The sequence below is a fragment of the Alosa alosa genome, chromosome 4 (genome assembly GCF_017589495.1).
Source record: "Alosa alosa isolate M-15738 ecotype Scorff River chromosome 4, AALO_Geno_1.1, whole genome shotgun sequence".
Classification (NCBI taxonomy): Eukaryota; Metazoa; Chordata; class Actinopteri; order Clupeiformes; family Clupeidae; genus Alosa; species Alosa alosa.
Genome location: NC_063192.1, coordinates 8627172 through 8654097, shown reverse-complemented (window position 1 = coordinate 8654097; position 26926 = coordinate 8627172). Strand labels below are relative to the sequence as shown.

The following is a 26926-nucleotide window of genomic DNA, read 5'->3' as shown; positions in this document are numbered from 1 at the left end:
CAAGCAGCCATTTTTACAGACGTGATTCATGGTATGGATTATACGCTTGGGCTGAGGCCCTAATGTGCCCCAATAGAACGGTGTGTGAGGGGGCCGGGGAGGAGGGAGAGGTGGAGAGAGAGAGAGATCAGTTCATATAAGTGAAAAACAAAGCTTCAATGCCGATCCATACTGGAGGCCATTTGCAAGCAGTTCCCCAAGGGGCCCACAAAGCACACAGCCTGCACATTCAAAGCTGTGAGTGTTCACTGAAGGAGGGATTTAGCTCTTATGGCTACATCCGCTTCAGGATCTCTGAAATTTACCCTCTCACAATCCACCCCCCCCTTTGCCCCCCCCCCGCCTCAGAGAGTTACAAACATGTCTCTCAGGGGTGATGGATGTGTGTTTTCTCTTTACTACTGGACCATAAAAGGGAACAGACTCTCACACAAACCCATTACTGGGTCCCCGTTGCAGTAGAGACCTCACAGGCAAATCAAAGGTATTAGCAGAAAGGTTTTAAGGCCTATCCCATTTCCTGGTACACACACCTCCAGTGGCACAGGAGGAGGAGAGAAAATCAAAACAGAGAGACAGACAGAGATTTTGAGTAATCGTTGCACTCTGCTAGGGTCTTCAACTCATCAAGCCCCCACACCCACCCCACCCCCACCCCCTGTCTTATTTCTCAGGTCAACCTCTTCCGAGAGGTCAAGGCCCCGTCCTACAGGTTGGTCCGAGGGGACAACGATGACGATGGCGACGAGGACTTCCACATCCTGGAGCTGGACGACATGGAGAGGCTGCAGGGCTCTCTGGAGAGTGCCAGCTCCCCCTGGGACTCCGCCCACCAGCCAGGCCAGAACAGGGCCACCTCCTTTGAGATCACAGTGGCCGACCAGAGCCAGCTATTCCGCATTGATCACATCCAGCAGGTACTGCCATTACAAAAACCTTGAGACATCAGGCATTGGCCCACAAGGCAGGGTTGTGCTGATCCTGAACAGCCATTGAACTTAGTTCAGAATGCAAGTGGCTCTTTGGATACAAGGATACAAGGATACAAGGAAGTTTATTGTCACATGCATATAGTTACTGGAAGTAAGAAATGCAGTGAAATTATGTCTGGTGTCAGCCTATTTGTGCATTAATGGGGGTAAAAGTGCAGTAGAAGAGGGGTTTAGTAGATTAAGTGGCAAGGGCTGCATAAAAAAGGTGGGGGAGGATTGGGATTGGGTGGGGGGCACCAACAAGGAGCACCCAAGAGCAACAGGGGCAAGGAAAACTCCCTTACCAAGGAAGAAACCTTGGGCAGATCCACGGCTCAAGGGCTAACCCAACTGCCAGGGTCTTGGTGTGTGTGTTGGGGGATGACAGGGGAGATGGGATAGTGTGCTGTGTATGTGGGGAGAGGGCAGTGTGCAATATGTGTGTTGGAGAAGCTTCCTCATGAGACAATGTGCTGTGTATTGGGGGGCAGTGTGCTGTAAGTATGTTGGGGATGTGTGTTGGAGAAGCTTCCTGATGAAATAATGTGCTGTGTATGTAGGGGGGGATGTTGACTTTCTGGTTGTGGTGAGACCACTGAAGGCAATAGCTAAATGAGAGGGAAATCATTTTAAATGAAAACAATTGAAAAATGGAATTGGAATCTGGATGTTTTTGAACTTTAAAGGTATCCAGTGCAGTTTTGGGGGGAAGGAGAGTTGCTACTGGGCTTCCCCCACAGTTGCAGAGAATTTGTATTTTACACAACTGTTGTAAATATCACTCGTGGCTAGGGTTGGGCACCGAAACACGGTTCTATTATGGCACCGGTGCCGACACAAACGGTAGTAACTGCATCGAATAACAACGTGGATTTCGGTGCCTCATTTCGGTGCTTAAATAGCGTTATTAATTTATTTATTATTAATTTATTATTAGCGTTTTTAATTTATTTTTTTTATACGAGGCATCACTGCATGTCATGCACCATCTCTAACGTCTTGCTCTGATAGTAACACATCCAGATACAGTTAGCTAACATATGATAAACACTGGATGTATAAACCAGAGGGGTGCACCACACAGGCGAGTGGACAGTGTTTGACAGCTTGCGTGAGCCCAAGTAGCTTACTTTAAAGCGATATCGCAAGCTCCTGTGAAAATCTAGCAGTGGGCCTAACTACACACAAGCAAAAGGCTATGAAACAACATCAACAGTAGGCTAGCCTATACGTTACACAATATCCTTGCTAATGCGCTGACATTTGCTGACATTTATTTGAAATGTTATCAGCAAAGTTGTAAGGTGAAAACTTTATTTCACGGTGTGTTTAACAACATAATGGCATGATATTAATCTTTCATGTGCATGAGGCCCATAGCATCACAATGAATATGAAGATCATGTTAAAAGTTAGCTGGCAAAAACATAAATATGTAGGTTACATACCTGATGTCACTGAGCTGTCAAAGAGGCTACGAAACCATCTCCGTACGTTATCTCTATTTAAACTCAGCTGACTGGTGTTAGCGCATAGCCATAGTTGCTGTTAAAATGACTACTAGCCTAGCGCTGGGAATCTAAACACTTCAACACCGACATGTAGCCTAACATGTTCAAAATTACTGCGTGTTATGGGTTAAGACGTGACTATTTCTTGAAGCATTTTGGAACACACTGAATTAACTGGAAAGTAGAGTCCCTGTTAGATTAGCTTGCTTGCAAATGCCGTTGTCCATGACCTTGCAGTTTTATGGCAAGCGGTTTTAACATTTAACGTTATGGCAAACCGCCTACACTGGGTAAACTTGAAAGCAGAGCTTACCATTGTGTGTGCATGCATGGCAAGCTGTTTTAACATTTAAATGTATTATTAATGAGATATTGATAGTAAATTGAATATAACAGTTCAATTTCATGTTCAAATTTGTCTTATCAATAAAAAAAAAAGCAATTCATGCTTTAGACCATTTTAATTTAAAACATTTTAAAATCAAAGTACCGGTTCAGGCACCGGCACCGTTTTAAAAGTATCGATTTAGCACTGGTATCGGATAAAACCCAAACGATACCCAACCCTACTCGTGGCTCACACCCTTCCCCCGGAACACAGTACATGTGGATTTGTTTACAAACCGGCAAAGATAATCTCCGAAGAGCCATGTCGACTGAGAAGGTAAAAGTACATGATTTCATTCAAATAATAGGCTATTACACACCTGCCGTAAAGCTTACGCAACTGCCGTAAAGTTGTGATTCTCCGAGTCACAGAAGAGCAAAGTTGCAAGGCTGGTTCTTCGTAGACGGGAAGGGTACGGCTGTGAAAGGCACAAGATTCTCCCTATTACACATTAGTTCACCATCAAAATGACCTCGAAGCTGTTATATTAAGGTGAACACCATGCAAAGGATGCCTTTAAATGCTTTGAAAGTTAACATTGCTATTATCCGAATAATCATGACTGTTGTTGTTTCTGTGTGACTTGTGTCAGATCTCCAGACACCTTCCTGTGGCTCTGACGGTGTGCAAGTGGTCACTAGTCTACAGTACTAACAGACACGGCCGAAGTCTTGGTACACTGTACAGGAACATGGGGAAGTGGGACTGCTGCATGCTGATCTTCATCAGAGACAACCGTGGACAGGTAACACAGCAGACAACAGATTCACTTCATAGTCAACTGTAATGTTTGGATAATGAAATGTTCATGATATGTAAAAGGTAATTTTATTGGTTATGCTATGGCCTTATTACACATCGTTGTTCATACTTTTTGAGTGTACAAGTGTACTGTAGTGTGAAAATTGTGTTTCTAACCCTCTCTCTCTCCCTCCCTCCCTCTCTCTCTCTGTGTGTGTGTGTGTGTGTGTGTGTGTGTGTGTCTGTGTGTGTCTGTGTGTGTGTGTGTGTGTGTGTGTGTGTGTGTGTGTGTGTGTGTGTGTGTCTGTGTCTGTGTTTCTTTCCCAGGTGTTTGGTGCCTTTTGCACGTCCCCTCTCAAAGTCAGCTCCTCCTTCTATGGCACAGGCCAAGGTTTCCTGTTCTCCTTTGCCCCGTACCTGCAGGTGATTCTCTCTAATTATAGTTCCATGACGTGGAAATGTTAAGTCAGGTCTCCTCCAAGGGGCAGCTCTAGAGGATGTCACGTTTTGTTTTGACTTCAGATTTAAATGTGTGTTTTAAACTTTAATTTTATTTTTAACTTAAAAGTTAACAACTGATGGAGCATTTGACTAAAGTATGTTTCTTTTTCCAGGTTTACAGATGGACATATGCCAACTCCTACTTCATAAAGGGCGGCAAGGAGTTTCTAGCATTTGGTGGAGGAGGGTGAGGCAGACACTGTCACACTGTGTTCTGATGTCTCAAAGAATCTGTGAAATATTGTCCACGGCTCTGCTCAGCGCCATGCCATTAATGGCTCATTGTGAATAACGTTTTCGCATTTGTCTTTCCCAGGGGTCGCTTTGGTCTCTGGCTTTGCGGAGACTTGATCCGTGGACGGAGCCAGAGGTGCGAAACGTTTGATAATGATCTCCTGTCGTCGACCGAAGACTTCTTTATTGATGAGCTCGAAGTCTGGGCCCTTGTCTGACCCCGGCGGATGATGAAACGCCACAACTACACGCCACCACGAGGCGGCGGTGACGGAAGACGAGAGTCAGGAAGCAAAGCAGGCAGCATCAAGGCCCGCCGCTTTTAGACGGTGATTATGAGATTCGCCATTCTCACTGATAAATGAAATGGTGCTCGCTGATAGATGGCTTTCTGCTGAATCCTCAGACATGTTAAATTTGCTGGAAAAGTAGTTTCACCTAAGTAAGCAAGCCAGTCTTGGCAAGACTAGTAAGAATGGAGAGCTTTGTGTTTGGGACAATACTGCCTCCTTCTGGTTTAAATTGAAAATGACCCATCAGCAGAGTGGGAGGCATGGGATGAGTGAATCACCACTAGAGAGAGCTCTTATCTCATGCTAGACATAAGTTGTGTGTGTGTGTGTGTGTGTGTGTGTGTGTGTGCACTCTACTCATCTGGCTACTCTTTAGGCTCCTCTGCTCTGCTTCACTATGATATTCTCTGGATCAACACCCACTCACATGAGGGGGCCTGAGGACCTGAGGATTTGTCATTGTGCATTAATCCTTTGAGAAGAGCTGAAGGCGTGACGCTTCGAACGAGCCAACACCACTATCATACACTCATACATAATAACCAGCATTACCACACAAGCAGCGCAAACATATATCATTATCTCTCCAACACCCATCTGTTTTTTATTTAACACACATTCCTGCATGGTTGCGCTTATCTTACACACCTTCTCGATCACTCGTACACACCATGCATGTCATACAACCTAGTGCCGTTAACCTAGGAGTTTTGTTGCCAGGGAAACCAAGCTGCAGTTACTGCATGTGCAGTCATGTTTCATTTTTTAACCATCACATGGCAGGACTACAGCATGTTTACACTTTAAACAGAACAGTTCAGTGTTTGCTTCCTTGCGATATGAACAGATGGAGACCAACTGTAAACTGCCATTTTAGATTCTGTTCCTTGTTATTCTTACCATTTATGCATGTAAAGTACATAAATTGTGATTAAGGAAAGCAGATGGCTAAGACCGACTGCCCCAGGATCAGCTGATATTCTAGGGCTAGCTAGGCTATATCATGTGTGAAAAGCTAAATGCTGAGAGGTCAGTCTGACTTGAAGCACCTGTTGCTATAGATATTGTGAAGTGCCATGGATGCACTCCACAGAAGACATAGACTAGAGAGCGCATGAATGTGTCACAAGCCTCAAATTTGCCCCTCTGAACATTGAGACTTCAGGAGCAGAATTTCAGGGGAGGCCATGCTCGTTCTGCGCCCACCAGTTTCTCTGCCTCTTCATTGCTATTGTAGATAGTGTAATCAATATGATTTGTTACATCCTCAATGAGAAGTCAATAAGGAGACTGTCCCTCTGTGAAGTTCATAAAACCTCCATCTGTAAGAGAATAAATTGCTGTCATAAAAAGCCTCGTATGGTGTGGAGAGGTACTTCTCTGAAATGAGCTGGAATTTTCAGAATTTAAACGGAGGACTATTCAAAATACAACGAGTATGTGCTGGTATATTCAAATAAAACTGGGTCCCGTGCCTATGTCAATATCTCCTGGTTAGTATGTGGCAAGAAAAGCCCTAACACATCTTTTGCATTTATGTACATAAAAGGGAATGGTATGAGATAAGAGAGAATGATGTGAAGGAGAGAGAGAGAAGAAACAGAATGAAGAGAAATGGAGGAGAGGAAGAGATGGAATGCTGAGCACCATCCAATCTCATTGACTTGTTGTCACTCTGCTGAAGCAAACCAGCCATGCAATCTGCCGACAGGAATGTTTCATTTAGAGCCATGCACAATACAATTTCTCTGAAAGATTTATTCAGGTGTGATAATTGTACAACGTATTCTATTTTTACCTACACAGAGGTAAACCCACACACGCACACACACACACACACAGAGACACACGCACACACACACAAACACACACACACACACGGGGTGTCTTCCCTTTTTCTAAATCTAGAGGTGTTGAGGAAAAAATATATCACTCTTGAACATACAAAAAGACTTGTTCTTTTTTGGCAAATCAAGAACTTGAATTAGTGGTAATTATTAGAGTTACTGTAAGATCCAAATTAGTATTACTGGTGATTCATTTGGTTTATTTTGTTGTGGTGGTGCTCATAAACACATGCTCTCACTATGCCTACTGTAATCTCCAAAACATAAACCTATATGTTGACAGAACAAAAGGTAACATTATTGATTCCCTAAGTCAGAGTGTGGCCCAAGAGTTTAAAGGAGCAATACATTGTGTTGTGTCTGCAAACACAACAAAACTATAATTCTCTATGACCAATAACATGTGGCAATATCCCCGTACATTGTGAATCCTACATCTTAAGTCTGAAACATGTATTTTTTTAAAAAGAAAATACTGGAAATAAAGCATCCTCCAAGAATGCTGGAAAATATTGGTAAATTTGAACTTCTCCAAATGACATCATTATGGTTGCTCTCACTAGATATTACATTTTTTAACCACAAAAAACGACACATCAAACCTTTAACTCCCCTTGGGGGCACAATACTTGGGGGTATTGTGCTCCTCCACTACGCCATCTCATTATGAAGTTGTCTGCTCAGTCCTACACACCTCTCCCTCACACACACACACACACACACACACACACACTCGAAACACAGGTTGAGGCTCCTTCTGTGGCTCTTCAATGTCACTGGCGCAGCTCGGGGAGTTGTTAGTGCCCCCTCTCTCATTAACATTTCTCAGCTAGTGCGGATAACATGGCAGGTGTGCCACACAGTGCCACACAGTATGCCCAGTGCCAGCTGGTTTAGCGTGCCAGCATCATCTGAGGAGAGCACAGGCACAAGCATCTCTCCCCTGCTGAGCAAGAGCGTTCTATTCTTGTCCGGATGTTTACTGACCGCTGTTATTTTAATTCGTCCGAGGACAGTTTTGCGATATGATCAGCCTCTCGTTACAAGAGGTGTTTCATTTAAACAGCACATGACATCTATGGCATCTGTGTTTCCGAACTGCTACAAGCTGCAAGGCTGCTCTGAAGATTGGCAGGTTTTCTATTTGCAGAGAATATGTTAAGTAACGTAAGATGTGCTCACATGTGTGGAATCTAACATCAAGCACATGCAACATTTGGTCAGTCACAAACCAATCTCTGAAAGTACATTAATGAATAGTGCACATTAATACATAGTGAGGGAGAATGTCTGCATATGACCCGCTGATCAGTGCTAGAGACCACGGTAACATGCAGTGCTGAGACAGGGCAGACTTCACAACCAATGAAAAATTAGAAGACAAGATAAGTTATTAATTAGTGCTTGGAGTGGATGGTTAATTTAATGCCAGTGACCTAACTTCAATATTCTCAGAGTCCTCTCATAAATATGAAAGGACAGATTTCTGACAGGAGTGTGCAGCATGGTGATGCAATATGTCTCATCTTTTTAGCCCAAATAGGAAGACTCTCCCCAGTCAGCCCCTGTTAGGGCTTGTGCCAAGGAGATAGAAACACTATGGAAGAAGATATTCTTTTGGTTGTAATACTAGAGTTTGATCTCTCTATTGCAGCAGGGTGCTGTCGATTAGCATATGGTACTGCCATTGCTACCATTTGCTTATATTGTTATTTCAAAATTGAAAGGCATGTAGATTGATATACAATACCCATGTTCACCCAGGACCGCATTTAACTTGTGTAAAATAAAGGGTATTTTGTGTCCATGACATCTATTTGAGAGTAAAGAGTAAAGCATAAATGCATATTTTCATGTATGCAAGGAAGAATACATTTGGCTTTTGGAAGAAAAGAAATACTGTCAAATATTCTGAATACAGCTTGATGCAAAGTATTTGGCTGTTTGTGTTCAGCTGTACATAGATTTCCATCCGTTTCTGTTGCTACATATTAAAAATATAGTGATATGTACAGTGCAGTATGTAAAATATACAGTATGTACACATACACATAAACATAAACAACACTAATGCAGTGAGCTATACGGACTTCCTGCGTGAGCGGGGGTACTCCCTGAAGCTGTGGACCGGGGAGAGAGTACTACCTGGGGAAGAGAGCCCCGTGTTGTCCCTGGGGCTGGGGGTCCCACTCTGGATCCTGTAGGAGATGGAGTTGTAATAGACAGAGTTGATGTGTCCCCCTGTGTGCTCGTGTGGTGAGGGCAGGGGGCTGTCGCATATCCCCAGCTTGTAGCACAGGCAGGAGCAGAGGGAGCCCTGGCCTGAGCGGCTCCGGGCCCTCGGGAGGGCCAGCGGGGGCGGCCGCGATGGCGTGTGATGGTGGTGGTGGTGGTACAGGTGAAGGCGCTGGACATGCTCGGTGTCGTTCTGCTCCTCGGCCGGAGAGGGGATGAGGTTGATTCGGCTGGTGCCCTCCTCCATGGGCAGGAACAGGGTGCTGTGGCTGCGGGCAGCGTGTCCATCCCGACCGTCACCGTCACCACCGCCGCCTCCACTCCCTGCGGGGGGACACATGTCCCCCTGGTGGCCCCTCTTGAGGGAGGCGCGCTCCCTGGCGTCGCGGCGCTCGTCCTCGGTGTTCATGGTGAGGAAGCGCAGCACCACCAGGTTGAGGAAGGCCCCGATGACAGTCAGCCCCACCAGGATGTACATGAAGCTGAAGGCCACGTAGGGTGTCTTCTCCTGCAGGTCGCCCTTCTTCTGCAGCGCCACGAAGTCGCCGAAGCCAATGGTGGTCAGCGTGATGAAGCAGTAGTAGTAGGCGTGGAAAAAGGTCCAGCCCTCGAAGTAGGAGAAGGCGGCTGCGCCGAAACACAGCGTTCCCAGGCACGACAGGAAGCCCACGAACACCATGTTCTCCATGGAGACCTCGGTCCGGCGCATGCCTAGGCACCGCTTGAGCCGGCTCAGCAGGTAGCGCACAAAGGTGTTCATGCGCTCGCCCAGGCTCTGGAACATCACAAGGGTGAGAGGGATACCCAGCACGGCGTAGAACATGCAGAAGACCTTCCCCGCATCAGTGCCTGGGGCCGCGTGGCCGTAACCTGCAGAGAGATGGATCACCAAGGAAACAATGTGTTCGGCTCTCGCGCTTGGCTGGGGGCACATGTCAAAAGCCAATGGATCATGTATCAGACAAGCCAGTGAGACATCGTAGAAGGAGGGACCAAGCATATAAATATGATCACAGTTGTTGTGGACATAGAAACACATTTTCCCCTTTATAACATGCATAATACTTGTATTGCACAAAACATATCCTAATAATTTACAGTAAGTACTTTATATTTATTGTCAATAACTGAAAGTATAAGTCAATACTTGTCCACACATGTTATGATTGTAAACTGCTGTTAATTGCATTACTTCAGTTAAAATAACCATTTAAAGAAGACAAACTTGCCTATGGTTGTGATCACGGTTATAGCAAAATAAAAGGATCCAGCAAATTTCCACTGTCTGCCGGCGCGGTGAGGCTCAGCCTGCAGAACCACTCGTTCGATCTCCCGGTAGTCATCTTCGGAAAAGCGATACTTCCTCTTCATTTCGCTGCGTTTTTGTTCCAGGATACGCTTCCTGGAGCTCTCCGACTCGGACTCCAGCGCGTCGAACACCGCAGCCCCCACGAGCAGGTAAGAGAACATGCACAGGATCAAAGACAGGGTCCGAACGTTCTGCTTCTTCATCTTGCGCTCAGGAACGCTTGGAGTGCATGCGGGGAGAAGGAACGAAACAAATTAAAACAAAAAGGTTGGAGTTCTACTCGAAACAGGTGGTGCAATTCACTGCATCACTGCCCCTGACGCGTTCAAGCTGCCACGGGGACTACACTCAGTGGACCGAGGAGAATACACAGGTGATGTCAGAAAATAAGCAGCAAAACGGAATTCATTCTTACGCGATTCTCGGTGCCTAAAATATCAGAAGACACATTTTCAATCAGAGTTTAGAGATAACTAACAGAAAGGGTGGTTATGATTTGCGTTTAATCAGATATCATGGTGCAATGACACTTGTTGTACTCACGCTGAACTACGCCACTCCTCCATGTAGTTTTCCCTTGTAGTGGTGTAAGAAGTAGCCTATCACAGACTGGTCCAATATCCGATGTTTGAAAAGCTAAACTTCAATTCGAGAAAGTAGTGATATTATCCTTGTTTGTTACTCCTGTGAAATATAATAAGCGGAATCATTGTTCAAATGAGAAGGGTTATGTAGTGTTAGGCAAAAACATCTAACTCTACTACACAAACCAGCTTCTTAGTAGGGCTAGAAAAACACCCCCCTGTTGAACAAAGGTCTTGTTTGGACCCCCAGTTTTGGACCCTTCCTTCTATTAACTCTTCCTTTTACATATCATATCATTTCCCCAGCAATGCTACACTACATAACACATTAGATAATCGAGGCTGATTTAACAAAACAAGTAATAAATACTATGTTTGGCGAGCATGGCATGACGCCAGTCAACCTTTTCCATTGGCCACTCAATTTATTCGGATGGCACAAATGCCGTTAAATATGCATTTCTAGTTAGTCAAGCTCGTCTTGTCTTCGTTTTTAAAACAGAAACATGTCAGACATTGCAGGTGGTGCCTGCAAAGCCAGTGCACACCCGTGTGCTCAAGGCGGCTGCTCGCCTTCATGTGTCGCTGGCCATGGTGCTGATAAGTCTCACATGGTGGGTTCGTCAGTATTGAGTGCAAGCAGTCATGTGGCAGCTCATTACTGTAACTCAGCCTTTTTATGTATCGTGATCGACTGAGGAGTTATGTAACTCTGTTCTCCGTGGATATTTAGGGTCACATATGGGCCAGCTGGGGTTAACGACTGGTGAACGTTTTAGTTTAGTTCTCAGGTTTTAAATGAAACAATATATTTTATCAGAGCAACAGTTCCTCACTTGGCCATATCATAGCACATTCCTTTATTATTGAAAGAGAACTGTTACTATAATTTTGCATGGTGCAACTGACATGGTGGGTGACAAAGTCCCAGAAATGTCCCTTTAAAATGTCTTTCAGAGGTAGGAATTGTAATCCTCTTAAACCTCACAAAAAATCTCCATGCCTACCTCATCCTACTGACTTCAACACACATCAGTGGCAACCTACCATTAATCCTTTCTTTAAATGTACATGGTGCCATGGATTGCCTTCAAACGTTAATCTGGCTCACCTATGAAAATGTGACAGAAGGCTCATTTATCTGCAAGGTGACACGTTTTGCATGCCTTTATGCCAGGCTATGCCAACGCTATTTATAAAAAAATCTTTAAACAATTTAAATTTAAACAGGTGCAACCACCTGTTTCATCCTCTCTCAATGCTGATTTGCGCTAATCAGCATTGAGAGAGGATGAAACAGGTGGTTGCATCCTCTATACCTTCTACCATCTATCTTGTGCAGAAAGTGAGTAATAGTTTACAGCCAAGTTATTGAAAAGATGAGTAGTGAGGTCAGGTATACTTTTGATTGAGATATTTTTTTCTCCACTTGCTACTTTTTGAGATACTGAAACGTCAAGGTAATATTTAAGGTGCTTTGCTCCCATGGTTACATTATCATTTTGAACTAGTTTTCCATATAGGCCAGACGACCTACACTGAGAGCCACTGGCAGTGCTATTTTAGAACTTAAGGACACCCTCATCATCCTACTTAAAGACAGGGTACAGAAATACTGAAAAAGTATGTGAGAATAAAAATAGATTGTGCTAAAATTCAGAAAGACATGCTATGTCAAGTTTCAGTTTTAGCTTCTTATTTGGGTCTCACAGCTTTAGTTACACACTGTCTCAAACACACTGTCACACACACACACACACACACACACACACACACACACACTATTTAGGAACCCAGTGTTAACCGCAATATCTCTTTGTAGTGTCACTAATAAGTTGGATGCTGGATGGACAGAGTGTAATGTTCACAGACCGAAGCTATCTGAAGCTATCAGCTGTGTTGCTCAACCATGCAAAAACAAAATTCTAAATTTATATCACAGCAGACATTTTTGGCTAAGATGGATGTGAAAATAGCAAATGTAAGACTATTATCGATAGACATGTTAAATTGTTTTTTAAAAATTGTCACCAGCTTTAATCCCTCAGCAGTTCTTTCAGGGAGATGGCATCTGGGATTGTTCTCCTGTCTCCTTTTGAGTATGGCTCTCGAGCACCGCCTAATCCTCTCCTGGGCTTTTTATGTTCCGTGCTTAAGTGCCTAATGATGAGCACTTGGGCCTGTGCCGTGATCCAAACCAGCGCTGACTAAATCAATTACATCTCGACTGATAACTGGCGCTACCTGCCACAGTAATGGCCATCCATCAACCCCCCCCACTCTCTCTCTCTCTCAATCCACATGTGTGCCTGTGAACTGGAGAGACGGAGCCGTAAGCAAGTGCGAATAAGATCTCATCCGTCCACAGGCCAACAGGAGCACCGAAGAGAGAGTAGTGAGGGTGCAGGGAGGGAGGTTGTGTGGGGGCTGGAAGAATCAAAGTGTCATTAAAACAGAGATGCTCCATCAAACAGACACAAAACCAGAGGGGCTTGCCAGCAGCCGCAAACCTGGACTGGTTGTACTCGTGCCCCGTAAATGATCAAAAGGCAATCGATGGACTAACTGCGCCTGTTTGTTTAATGAGAAGCCAGGTAGAGGAAGAACAACAGGAGAAGAAGAGGTTATTGTGTCCGGCCACAGGTAGAACAGAACATTTTGCACTCCCGGCGGGTCTAATAAATCTTCCTTCCACTGCTCTGTATCATGCCTCATGGTCATCAGGCTTAGCTCAGATGCAGTTATTCAAACTTTAATAAAGCTTGCCTCACAGACAAGGACACATAAAGTCTTGCCGTGCATCATATCATTAAATATGGATCACAACCAATCAAGTGCCTCTTTCAAGTGCCATTCTCTGAGTTTAAAACAGCAAAGACAGTGATGATGAATACACTCTATACAGTAGCTGGTCATTTATAAGTAAACACAATCTAGATGTTTCCACCCTGCAGGACTTTCTGCAAATGTCTTCAAAGGATATACCACATTTAAAAATCATACCAAATACAAACATTCATATCAGTATTAAAATTATGCTATGCTATGTCTAAAACAATTCAACAACTACATCTCATGTTTTCATTTTGGATTACTCTGCAGTATTTTCAGTGGATGCCCACTGACCCCAGAGCTAAGAGTCCATTGGCACCAGACACACAGGAGGGTGAGAAGCACGGCTTTATTTTCCTCCGAGCAAAGCTGATCCATCAACCTTGGATAGAAATGCAAATTTCACGCAAAAGAAAGTGCTTTGAAAATTAAGCCCCCTCAGAGCATTCTAACCAAATTAGAATGTAGAGTGGAGGAGGATGGCAATAGCAGCATCTCGCCAGAAAGAAAGAAAGAGAAAGCAAGAGAGAGAGAGACAGAGAGAGAGAAAGAGAGTAGGGGTTATGGAGACAGACACACAGAGAGAGACAGAGTAGAGAACATCTGCTTTTGCACATGTCTCATATGACTCATGTCCTGTAATTATCAGCTTCTACTAACATATCTGTCTATCTTACACACACGTCTACTGCTGTGGCAGACTGAGGGACTGTGGGGGAAGGTGAGACGGCGTGTGGGCATATTGACTTTGATTTGTTATGACGTGTGTCGTTAAAACCAATAAGCCATGGGGCTGCCTTTGCCATTAGATGGCATTTTTAGCCCCATCAGAGTCTTATGCAGAATAAACTCTTGACCTCATATTTTTCTGGTGTGACACATACAGCACGGTCACACTACACCTTAGCGCTGGGTGTCAAAGGGATGATGTGGTCAGGCAGAATCTGATGTATATTAATACATACTGTGTACCCCAAAAATTCTATAGTTCCACTTTATTGAACGGAGCAACATTGCTTCTCAGACAAGCAGCATTTTTTCCTCTGTGACCACACAAAAAAAACTGAACTGGTTTACTGAGTCATATAACTGCAGAGTCATAACTGTAGTCTTACATGTTGCATTTTCCCAATCTAGTTTTTTGCATCACATTGGCCTCTGTTTTTGAGGTAACACAAACTGTGGACATCACTGTCCTAACTGTTGTCACTGCCATGGGAGATAACTGGAATAACATTCCCAAAATGTAATAAATATTTTAGATTTTTCTCAAATAGCCATATATTTGTCCTGAGGACTTGGAACACATTTTTCTCTGATTTGTAAAGGAGTTTAATTTAGCAGCTGTCATACTGCCAGAAGAAGAACCCCCCAGAAAGAACCCCCTCCACACACACACACACACACACACACATACAGTACACACGCACGCACACACACACACACACACACACACACACACACACATACAGTACACACGCACGCACGCACACACACACACACACACACATACAGTACACACACACAAAATTACACTCCCCTGTGTCTTTGAAGTGGAACATTTGCACAGTCTGGAAGCCTTAACATGACAACTGCACCAGCACATCAAAGCTACTTACATGGGGCATTAAAATAACACTCACTTCACCTAGTTTTGTTTGTGTGTCTATTTACACAGCCATCGTCATGGGTTCTATACTACATAAGTCATGTTATGCTCTTTGTTTCCTTTCAGTTCAACTAAACCAATAGCCCTCTGGTTGCCATGAAGGACCAGAGATTTATAATGCTAAATCACATAAATGTCACTTGCACATGGTCCAGATACCGATGAGATTCATGAGAACCGATTTCTGAGTTTGTTGCTTTGGGATTTATTCTGTTCCAAGTCATAACTGACTTTGAGCATGTTCAGGGGTAATACCTATATTACCCCTGAAACACTTGTCTGTTTTATAGTGCAGCCCTCAAATAGTGAAATATCACCATAATCAAGCTGACCTTGCTTTGCCTCTATAAACAGAGACTGAAAATATTTTATATATGTCAGTTATTATAGCAGTTATCTTATTGTGCAAATGCACATTTGGGGATTGGTGTCATATCAGTGGTGATCATTAATATATATGATTGAATATAGCAAATGTATGTATTACAGTAATACTGATAGCACCACTGATACATCAGGAAAGGTCACATTAGAATACATTCATGGTGGATGATATGAGTCTGCCATGATTCAGATCCAATAAACATCATCCTTTATATTCTTCCCATTTTTCAGTTCAGAAGCTCCTTTGATTTATCTCACAGCATTTTGCTAAAGCTATCATTTATTCATCTAGCAGTTTTCCACTTTCTGATTTCGCCAACATCTTTTATTCTTTGCGATTTCAGGCTGGACTCACTCATCCCATCCTTTCTCATTTTCTTCCATAAGCAGCATTTTTCTTTAGAAGAAAAGGAGGCTGTTTAATCTTCACTCTCAAGGGCAGGGGGGGAATCAAACTCTTTAGAGGCACTTTGAGTTTGTTCTCAAATCAGATTATGGTGTAATCTCATCATTCAGTTGTGCCCAACCTCCATGGTATACTCTGAAAGTTTCCCAAAAGAAATTTCTAAAAAATAAGGGAGTGCATAGGTCAGAAGACTTTGCTCTATTTCCTGAGGTAAAAACTACATAGAACACAATAATTATGCAGTGTGTTGTTCTTACTTTATAAGTCATTTCATATTTCTAGCATAAAAATATCATGCTCATACTTTGGTGCAGTGTGTACAGTCTGCACTGTGTACATGTACTTGAATGTGTTTGTAGCAGTTGTTGAAGACAACATCCAGAAAGTGATATTCATTGGAGAATGGTGAGTAGGACCCTTCATTTGTTTTGTGTGTCCGCTGACCTGGTGTTCGAGAGCAGTATAGTCCTCCTCAAGCCCATTACTCTTGACAGGTATAGCAGTGGTGTTAAAAGCCTTCTTGGAGCCCTCAGCCTTCCTCCCATAACCTCACACTGACACATCATTGGCTGCCAAACCAGGATGGTATCTAGGGCCTTCACACCCTCATGGCTCCGGAGTGAGTTGTATCATGTTGTCTATGACTAACTAGGGAATGGAGAGTGGCTCAGACTGTAAACCTGCAAAGCCCCCTTGAGAAAACAGGGTGAGAGAGAAATTCCACTCCCAATCCCAACAGCATAACATACTCATCATAAACAAACAACCACCATAAGAGAATCTTGAGAGAATTTTGTAATACAAAGCCGGAAGACCATTGTTTTAGGCAGCATTTGTTTTTTTTTAATATATGTAAATGATGGAACAAATTGGGAAGCTTCTTTGCTCCAATGACAATGGGTCAAGTTGAAAGAAAGGTCATCCCAAAACCATGAGAAAGCAGCGAGGTATTTTATTTTATAGGCTATTCCATTTAGTGTGCATGTTCAGAGTAGAGGGCAGAGGAATTTGGAGAAGAACAGTGAGAGGAGTCAAAGATGGAAGAGTGATAAGTGATGTCTCCTTAGAAAGGCAAAGGCATTTAAAATGTACTACTAGGCTATACTTACCATTTGCAAGGTAGGCTTTGCATACAAATCTCCTGGTAGGCCAAGTAAAACTACAGTAGCTTAGAGAATAGGATCTAGGCTACTAAATCATTATAGCAACTGGCACAACTTTAACCACACTGCTTGACAAAAGTGGACAATAAGATGTAAAAATGTGGTTAATGTTATGTGAAATGTTAAATACAGATCAGATTAAAAAAAAAAAAAAACATTTCTCCCTAAGGTACTGTGATAAATATCTTGACTAGACCAGATAACACATCATAATAGCATCGAACATTTTTTTTTTTTTTTTTTTTTTTAAAATTGGAATATACCTTTAGTTGAAAAACATACCTACAGTTAAAACAGGGAAGGATCACATACCTTACATGCCTCCACCCCCAATAGCTATAAATATAGTCATCTACGAGTAACAGTGATGTTGACAGTCATTTAATCACATAAACATAAACATAAAATTACATCTTAAAGCAGTCTAGCTTCATGAAGTTACAGACTCTGCCAAGAAGCTCAGCTGCAGTGATGGTAAAATAAGTTCCTAAACAGGGAAGGCTGGTGCCCCCTCCTCCTTACCCTACTGTTTCCACGGAAACTAGAGTTAAAAATAGAAACTGAAAGCAGGGGGGCATTCAACATCACAGTCCCCTTGATGGTGAATGATGCTATTTATAGCCTTTCATGGTTCAGCCAGCACATGTAACATGAAACATGGATATACTTTCTCCAATTAATGTCACAAATTGACAGAATGTATGCCTGTGTTCTGAGAGGAATCCAATTATATTCTCACACCATATTCTTTTTGGATAACTCCACTTCTGCCCTTGGTCATTGAAGTGCTATCTTCTAAATCCATTTGTTAACCTGTTTCTCAGTGCCTTATAGCAGGCCCGAATACCATCATCAGCTGAGAGTGTTGTCAGCTGAAAGTGCTTGCTATGCAGTCACTCAGGCGCTGAAAGCCTCCTGATGATGGGTTTTGACAGAGTAAGCGCCATGCATCATGCCTTGAGTGATATTCTGTTCCCTGTGGTGAGGGGCTGGTTTATGGGGAGTGTCCATAGCAGAAGTAGCTATCTTTGCTAAGAAAGAAGATGAAAGTTTGAAGGTGAGCACAGATAAACTATCAATAACTGTGAAATCTTTGAATATCAGTGTTTTCCCTGAAGTATGACATTTATATTTGTGTTACAATATTACAGCTGACTCGATAATGGTTGCAAAGATATGTAATCACTAATAACAATAATAATTAATAACTTCAGAATAAATTAAAAGCTTTTAAATAACTACAGAGAAAGTATACAGAAACAAATGAGTCAATCATATAATAAATATCAGATGGTTCAGTAAAATTGCAGCATTCATGCCAAGCTCCAGGAAATTATAGTACGACCAACACAGGCTTATACACAAAACTTAATGTTCTACAAAGTTGTCTTTTTTGTAGTAGCGCAGGATAGGGTTTCTTGTTATCAATGTTCAAGGAAGAATCATCAGGAAGTGTCAAGGTACGAGGATCAATGTTCAACTTCAAGTTCATGTTAACTTTCATATTTATTATGGATCAATATAGATTAAATTCAATTTAATTTAATTACCTACAGTAAGCCTATTTCAATTCTGATGTTCTTCTTCTTGAGCTCACTGACCATAATGAACACTGCATGGTACTGAAACTGCCTTTAAGCAGCATATAAGATGCAGCTTGCAAAGTATAGGGTACTGGCATTTATACTATGTGGAAGTTCACTTCACTGATGCCAAGAGCCATTGGCGCTGTTCAGGCCAAGTGCATGTGGCCATATTTTCCATTTGCTGCTTAGTTTTAATCGCCATGCGCTCAACTTTAATTGAACATTGCGCCTACCGGTGTGTCAGTTAAAGAAATTGGTGTGGTCTGGTGCATGATCCAAAAATCACTATATTACACCCTCTAAAAAATATTATGCCACTGACAAAGGGGTCATAAAGCTGTCACCAGATGTAAGCAGTAGCAACAAGTCCTATAGGCCTAATTGTCTGCAGAATAAATATCATTATGATTTTTATTCAGTAATTCGGACATCATTGGGGTAGGCCTAAGTGTTGCTTTTTTCAGACTTTTTTTTTTTTTTTTCGATTGTAACCCCTAGTCAGTCAATATGAAATCAAATAATTGTGTAGAAGAGTTCTGTCGTTGCCTTTGAGTTCAAATAATAGGCGAGTGCAGATGCATGTAGATTATAGGCCTACTCTGTCACATACAGGTTTAGTAAAGCAAGGTTTAGTGGAGTGTTGTGTAGGCCTAGGTCTTGAATGCAAGCAGATTCCAAATAACTGTCAAACTGACTGTCAAAATAGACACTTTGTTGATGTTGCTTGCTGTCAGATGTCACTCTTATTGGTTTAAGGACGTCCAAAACACACCCATGACTGATTAAGGCCTAGTCCACACGTACCAAACCGATCTTTTTTTCCTCCGTCTTCCCTGGAACCGTATCAAGAATATTTTCGTCCAAACGGATCCATCTCAACACGACTCAACACGTTACTTCATACCCCAGGCCTATAGGTGGCACTGTGTCTTTACAGAAATTCACCAAAACTTACAAAACTTGCGCTTTAAAAACAGATAGAATAGGCTACGGCGAAATGGCTAGTGCAAGGAAACCAGAATTGTTTGTGTGGACTGATGCTGAACTGTCAACTGTAAAACCAATACACTTTATTTTACGGTTTGTGAAGGGTGCAGTCCCGTCCTTTATTTGGCTAACGCAGGTAGGCCTACTGATCACCTTTCCTTTCTTTGGTTGTAGGATAGTCCGTGATTCACATTAGTTTTGGCTATCACTGCAATTAGGCTACTAAACGCAAGGCTTACCCAAGTTCTAGGCTATTCTGTCGCCTACGGGCTACGGTTTCAGATTTCTCCACTCTGGGACCAGGTTTCAGAAAAGTGCGGTTTCGGGCAGTGCGTTTACAGGATTCGTTTGGACGCTCGGCCAAGACGAGGCAAAACCTCTGCGTTTAATCTAAAAAGCGTCTCCGTGTGGACAGGCCCTAAGAACAACCCTTTTGAACAAGTGCCTTGAAAAAGGTATAGTAACGAAATTACCTGTCAAAAGTCTAGAACATGTAGTCATTGGCCTAGGCATACTTGCAGTAATCTCTGATGACTGCTCATCTCTAGTGGATGTGCAAGTGCCAGACAAAAAATAGTCATGTAGGCCTAAGGGGTCAATTTAATCTTTTAAATTCCTTAAGTGCACAATAATAAGGCGCGAATTGACCCGACCGTTGTGGTCATCTAGTTTGCATGTGATATTGAAAACCCCCTGATGAATTAATTCTGATTTTGCCTACTTAATATAAAGGCCAGGCAGACTAAACGTTGCATTAACAATTGTACATCCTCTTTAAGAACCATGTGACAAGAGGGCACCCACTCTGGCCATGCTAGCGCTAATTTAGCAAGCATTAGCCACTGTCACCGGGCCCACGTTCTCTCCTGCATCACTTTTAGCCTACTCTGTGTCCATTCGGCTATGGAATTTTCGGGGATTTGTTGCAGAAGGACCGGGTGGTCATTTTTCGCCTTTAGAGCCAGGAGTGGATCGTGCAAAAGTTGATTTTGCGCATATAAGCAAGTTTCCTGAATTTATACATACACTGCGCTCAGTGATGGAGGACGATTTGGTTTGCGAGTATGATTCGACCTGGGACACTGAGAGCGATGGAGATGACTTTGGAGAAAATACAACGCGGCGGTCAAGCCAGGACAAAACTAAAAAACCCAAGACGGGCTTTGTATGTCTTTCGATATTTTATCTTCATATTGATACGATCTGTGGGTGGTAACTTGTGGAGATTTGAATGAATTGTTGTGGCCATTGGCGTATTCTTAACATTAGCTCTAGGAGATGTAGGTTATGTTTCACAAACTAATATTACCGCAAATGTGTGGACCACCTTGCCAGTTGAATTATTGTTTATCAAACCGAGAGGCTTGATTATATGCAGATATCTAGCTTGCTAGCAAGCTAGTCAGCTAGCCAAATGCTAACTCGCTATAGCAACATTTTAGCAGAGAATGTCTAATAAGGGCTCTGGTTTTAGTTATTGTCTGGTCAGTCAGCATTTACACGGGATCTTATTTTTGCTAAACCAGTGTGACATCTTTAATTCATCGTAAAATGACTTGTTATCACGCACTGGTTAATTAGCCATGTCTTCATCTGATCTGTTAGCACACTAGCAATTAGCCACCATTGCCACTGGGAGTTGGTGGCACTCGTTACCGGAAGTGTTCAATCAGCCGAAAGCAAAGCTGCACGAAAAGACTTTGTAAATCATGCAGGGTTCCATGCGTTGAGTGTTTCAAGACTAATTTTTTAAATAAGAGGAATTCCTCTGGCTTCTTAGGTCATGATAGCGGTGTTCGTCTATCTGAAGGCTGTAAATCGAAGCGCTGGCTAGCTAGTGACCTAGTAGACATAGTATTACATACACATCCGAACAGGAATTGAATTAACATCTTATAATTTCCACGTCCAGTGTTTGGAATCTAATTATGTTTATCCCGCATTACCATCGCCAGTCTATGTTTTAGTAACAGCGTTTTGACACCTTGTGTCAATCAAATGCTTCAATGCAGATGCTTAAAATGGGAACGAAGAGATGGAAGGGCTCTTATCGGCTACGTCATGTTATATGCGCAACGTCTTGCACCATTTAGGACTACCTAGACTCTGTGCTCATGTACTAGTGTCAAACTTTATAGTAAGTTGTTGTGTCTACTACAACTGTCAGCTGCCTTGTTACTTGATCAGTGTGGGGTTAGAGAGGAAGACTGCAGGGCTTCCCCTTCTTATAAGTGGGATGGTGATGGAATGTCCGTTACCCTTGACTCTAGAAGCCATGCCAGAAAGAGAAATGTAGCACTTTAAGAGGAGAATGATTGGTATGGGCAAATAGTGAGGAGTTTAGTTTACTTCCTGTAAATGCAAACCACTGTGGGCTGGCCAAGCATTGGATTTGCCATATGATTTAACCTGGACAAAATGTATGACCATATGCAGTTTTTTTAAAAGTTTTTTTATGAAATACAAATGTTGAACTAGCTTTATTATTTATGTATTAATGTATTGTTTTCTCCACTATAGTGGTCTAATTCTTCCTCTAGAAACCTGAGGGCAGCTAAAGATATGCAGAACTACCGACATGGGTATCCAGTGAGTCACACATCTTTAAATCACTGTGTATATTGTCTCTGTCCACCTGTCAACAATAGAATGTAAATGTCTGTCGCCCCACTAATGTACTACAACTTGTTTCTCCTTCCCTAGAACATTAATGATGATGAATGCCCAGAAGAAAGGATGACAAATTTGAAATTCTATCTAAATGAAATCTCCTCTTCTCCTGACGGTGGGTGCTTTGGTTTTAGGATGTATTGCATTCTCATAGAGTCAGCTGTTGGCAAAGTGATGAGTGAATGCTACTCTGATATTTTTTTTCAGATGTGTCAATAGAAATGTTTCATAAAGAATGGAGGACGGACTACAAGAGACTGGAAAGGGTGCATTCCTATATTCAGTGGTAAGTCCTCTGTGTCCTTAGTCCTTACGCCCTCGGATGCATAATTTGAACATATAAAATTACCAGTGCAAATATTGTAGGCCTAAATGAGTTTTGCAGTGTCTGGATACTGTCTTACTAAGGGCAAGAAGTATAATTTTCCACTGTCAAGACGAGCATTATGTTTAGTCTCTTGTCACCTTTGAGAACTTACTATCATGGTAGGTGTGGATTGTTGCTAGTGCATACTCAGATGTGCCACAGTGGAGGCACTAGAACTGGTGGTGCTCTAGATATTCTCACATTATAATCAATCCTCTGTCCTTGCCCAGACAGACAATGAGTCAGTTTGTTATGGCTTAGCTGGATCAGTTTAACCTCTGCCCTCTTCTGAAGTGTTCATCTGGGTCTCCTGCTTAGATGGGAACTTTTAACACATATACAAGACTTGACCTGAAAACACTGGTGCAGAGAAAAAGAAAAGTGCATTGGTTTTATCCTCAGTATATCCTGTATGAACTGCAGCTTTTTAAAGCAAAACTGTTGAATTATTGTATTATTATAAATATAATTATATTGCTTTCCCCCCCTCTCAGGCTGTTTCCGTTGCGTGAACCAGGGGTTAATTATATGGCGTCAGAACTCACAAAGAAGGAAATACAGGTGGGTGAATAAAACTACCCCCCTGAAAGACATCAAGACTTTTTGGATATCATATGCTTATTAATTACTTATTACAGTTTATATACTTTATACATTATATATGATCTGATTGGATTGCAAATTAATGAAAGGAAGTGAGTGCATTTGTGTGTGATTTATATGGCCTTGAGTGAAATAACTTTTCTACTCCACACACCCCCGCTCCTGGTGGCGATTTCCGCAGGCGTTCAGGGAGAGCGAGGAAGCCAGGGCCAGGCTGGTGGAGTCGTACGAGCTCATGCTTGGCTTCTACGGCATCCAGCTGACAAACAAGAATACAGGGGAGGTCAAACGCGCTGACAACTGGAGAGAGAGATTTGCCAACCTTGAGCGGTTAGTCCTCATCTACTCCGACACTGTCACAATAAAGAGTAGGAGGACAAGGCTATTATTAATATGTGAAAAGACACTGCAATCAAGATCTTTTCAGATGCACTGCTGTCGCACCATGTACGGCGTGCCAAGGCCAGCTGATGTAGAGGCTGAGTGCATCCACCACTTTTAAGTTTGCAGGCAGTTTTTAATCAGTTCTGCCTGCTCAAAGGTTCATTTTCATGCACTATGCTGACTGAAAGACATGAATTAACTGGTGGATGCGAAGGTTGAGACTTTCAAATGTATGCTTGGAAGATCCACCCACAAATCTTTGTACACATCAGTGCACATATGTTGGCTTTCCATTTGCAAAAGAGATACCTGTGTACCTGTTAATAGACATAATACCACAAGTCTCTGGATGAAGTTGGCTTGCAGTAGGAAACTTCATTAAGTGTATCTATTCTCTATTGCTCTGGAGTAATCACACTGATATTTTCTTGCTGATGTGCATTTTAGATGAGAATATACTGAAATGCTTTTGGTATCAATAATTAAAATAGCCATCTCTCTTATTCTCCAGGAATATGCACAACAACTTGCGCATTACCCGCATCCTGAAGAGCCTCGGAGAGCTGGGATTCGAGCACTACCAACCCCATCTTGTTCGCTTCTTCCTGGAGGAGACTTTGGTGAGGAAGAACTTGAGCAGCGTCAAGCGGAGTGTCCTCGACTACTTTGTGTTTGCTGTCCGGGATAAGCGCGAGCGCAAGAGGCTCATTCGCTATGCCTACCAGCATTACGAGCCGAAAGACAAGTTTGTTTGGTGTCCCAGAAAGGTCCAGAAGCTCTTCAAGAAGAAGTCTGAGAAGCGGCAAGAGTTGGCTGCAGGAAATGGGGAGAGTGCGGTGGCAGACGAAGGACGTTCGAGAGGCAAAGTGAAGGACACAGAGCTGGGCAGGGAAGGGAAGCAGATGGACAACGCGTCGGACACACAGAGTCAAATGGAAGAGGACAATTCGATGAGTGTGGATGCAGAGAGACCTTTGGAAGGGTCTCTGGGCGAGTCTGTTCCTGACAAGTCATTGTCGGGGAATCCTCTCCCCAATGGCACGAAGAGCAACAGCGAGAATGGCGAGATGGAGCAGTCCAGCTCCTCTGATGCTAGTCCTGCAAAGGACAAGGAAAGCAAAGACGACAAACTCAAAGACAGCGGTCAGCTGAAGGAGACGCCCAAAGAGCCTAGCAAGAGCAAGCTCGACTCTCAGGAGATGGCTGCGTCAGAGCCTGAGCTTGAGAAGCCACTGAAGAAGAAAAGGGAGAGCGACACAGTGCCATCTGGCAATGGAGTCACACAAGAACCGCCAAGCAGTCCCCACCAGAGCAAAGGCTCCTCTGAGCCCGCAGACGGTCAGCCCAACCAGGGCACCCAGTGTTTAGGGGAGGCATCACCTGCCAAACGCGTCGGGAGGACTGTGGACGAACGAGCTGAAAAGCAACCCAGGACAGACTTTAGCAGTACAACTGATGCAACAGACAATGGGGAAACAACCTCAATAGCGAGTGTTGCGCCTGCGACGCACACATCTGACAAGGAGCCAGAAGCCAACCATCAAACAAATGGAGCTGATGTACGGAACAGTGAGGAGCCGATGGACGTTGAGGTGAGCGGGACTGCTGACCTGCAGAGCTCATGAGCGCTACTGAGGCTAACAGAGGACTCCATATGTACTGTATGCTTATGAGTTTACCTGGATGGACTGCTATTCTCATGAATTTAAAGAGAAGGCCTGCAGTGTTTTTTTCCCGGTCTTATTTATTAATAGACTGCATTGTAGTTGAACTGCTACATGTTAATGTATCTTGTTTCTTAATGTTCCATAAGCAATGGATGAACTTCATTGTCATTTTTTTTTTCTGTTTAAAAAAAATAAGCTGTGGATAATGCACCAAATTTACAGGATGTTATGTTTTTTTTTTTCTTGCTGTATTTGGTGACCTCTGTTGATTCTACCTTTGGACTTTATGGAAAAGTTCTCTTTAAATCGGAAGGCAGTGCATACCTTAATACCATGAAGATGGCTGTGGTACAAGACGACATGTTTTCTGTTTTGGACTAGTGGTAGACTCCCCATGGGAGAGTCAGTGACCCCTCACTAAGCACTTCTTTCAAGTCAGTAGTGCTTAATGATGCATTTCCTCCAAACAGTTCAAGTCTAAAGAAAGGGACAGGAGTCTGTCCATGCCTGGGCAGTCAACTGTGAAGAAATATGCCATTTTAGGGAAGTGTAGATACTGAAGGCCAAGTTCAGCACAATGTGTTTTAACATTTCTTTGTCTCACCATGGAACCAATTAGCATTGAGTTCTTTTGGTCTGTAAAGGTATAATGAAATTACTGTAAAGATAACTTAATCTTACTAAACCCATCTCTGTAGATAATTCTGTAAGATAATACAATGAATTGTATTTTGATGGTTTTGTTTGAATAGAGTTGCACAACTTGAAATTGATTTTGGTACTGAGGTTGTACAAATGGAGACAGCCATGCCAAAATTAGAGACTCATTGATTGTATTGAGAGTACACAGTATTGAGTGAGGGGTGATCTCTCAATCAAGGATCAATTATAGTCAAGAGTGGATCTTTTGAGTTATTGATGGAGTCAGGGCTCTTTAGCAGCCTGACATATACTTGATCCTTTTGAAAGAGACCACCTCAAGCTTTATAGATCAGAAATATATTATTGAACAACTTGTTGCATTGTGATTCAACATTTTGCTTATAAAATAAGGGGAGGTGGGGTTGGTATTTAATTAAATAATTTTGTATAATTGTTCTCAGCATTACTTTTTTTTTTTACTTTCAATGTCACGTTAATATGTTGATAGCCATTAGCCAAAGTGAAATCCCTACTGACTTTAGCTCGTTCTCAGGAACGAATGAATAACTTCTCTTAACTTTTGCCATTGTTGTATTTTTGTTTTCCACGCAGTTCATAGATTTACCTTGAAAGGAATGAAGTCACAATGATGCTTCTGCATAACGTGAAGTCCGGTGTCTCCAGTAAGAGTTTGGGGGATGGGGGATTCCTGTGCACAGCTCCTGTTTCAAAATCGGAAAAATGTTCTACGACAAACAATAAAGAGTGTGCCAACAGTTGATACTTGTTCGTGTTGTGAGTAGTGACAGTACTCACAAATACTGTGAACTTCTAATTGATGATCATTAATCGATACAGGACGATATTTTCATTGTCCAGTCCTGCCCCTGCATATGCCATTTGGAAGTGATGCCTTAGCCCCTGCATCTGCTATGTGTTTTGGTTTATAATG

At 42.7% G+C, this 26926-nt stretch overlaps 3 protein-coding genes across 3 annotated transcripts; 2 read left to right on the top strand and 1 right to left on the bottom strand.

Moving 5' to 3' along the window:
* Positions 1 to 62: 62 nt before the first annotated feature.
* LOC125292976 (TLD domain-containing protein 2-like) lies at positions 63 to 6260 on the top strand. Its single transcript, XM_048240574.1, has 6 exons — positions 63 to 110; positions 675 to 917; positions 3463 to 3615; positions 3939 to 4034; positions 4226 to 4299; positions 4429 to 6260. The coding sequence occupies exons 1-6, from the start codon at positions 63 to 65 to the stop codon at positions 4562 to 4564; spliced, it is 750 nt and encodes a 249-aa protein (XP_048096531.1). The 3' UTR covers positions 4565 to 6260.
* A 343-nt stretch (positions 6261 to 6603) lies between these two features.
* kcnk15 (potassium channel, subfamily K, member 15) lies at positions 6604 to 10643 on the bottom strand. Its single transcript, XM_048240788.1, has 3 exons — positions 10574 to 10643; positions 9951 to 10249; positions 6604 to 9591 (listed from the first exon to the last, which is right to left on the bottom strand). The coding sequence occupies exons 1-3, from the start codon at positions 10594 to 10596 to the stop codon at positions 8567 to 8569; spliced, it is 1347 nt and encodes a 448-aa protein (XP_048096745.1). The 5' UTR covers positions 10597 to 10643; the 3' UTR covers positions 6604 to 8566.
* Positions 10644 to 20441: 9798 nt separating this feature from the next.
* On the top strand, positions 20442 to 26753 carry ogfr (opioid growth factor receptor). The gene is made up of 7 exons (XM_048240784.1): positions 20442 to 20806; positions 22162 to 22230; positions 22345 to 22426; positions 22519 to 22597; positions 23173 to 23239; positions 23463 to 23611; positions 24177 to 26753. Exons 1-7 carry the CDS (start codon positions 20681 to 20683, stop codon positions 25288 to 25290), a joined length of 1686 nt encoding a protein of 561 aa, XP_048096741.1. The 5' UTR covers positions 20442 to 20680; the 3' UTR covers positions 25291 to 26753.
* Positions 26754 to 26926: the final 173 nt, after the last annotated feature.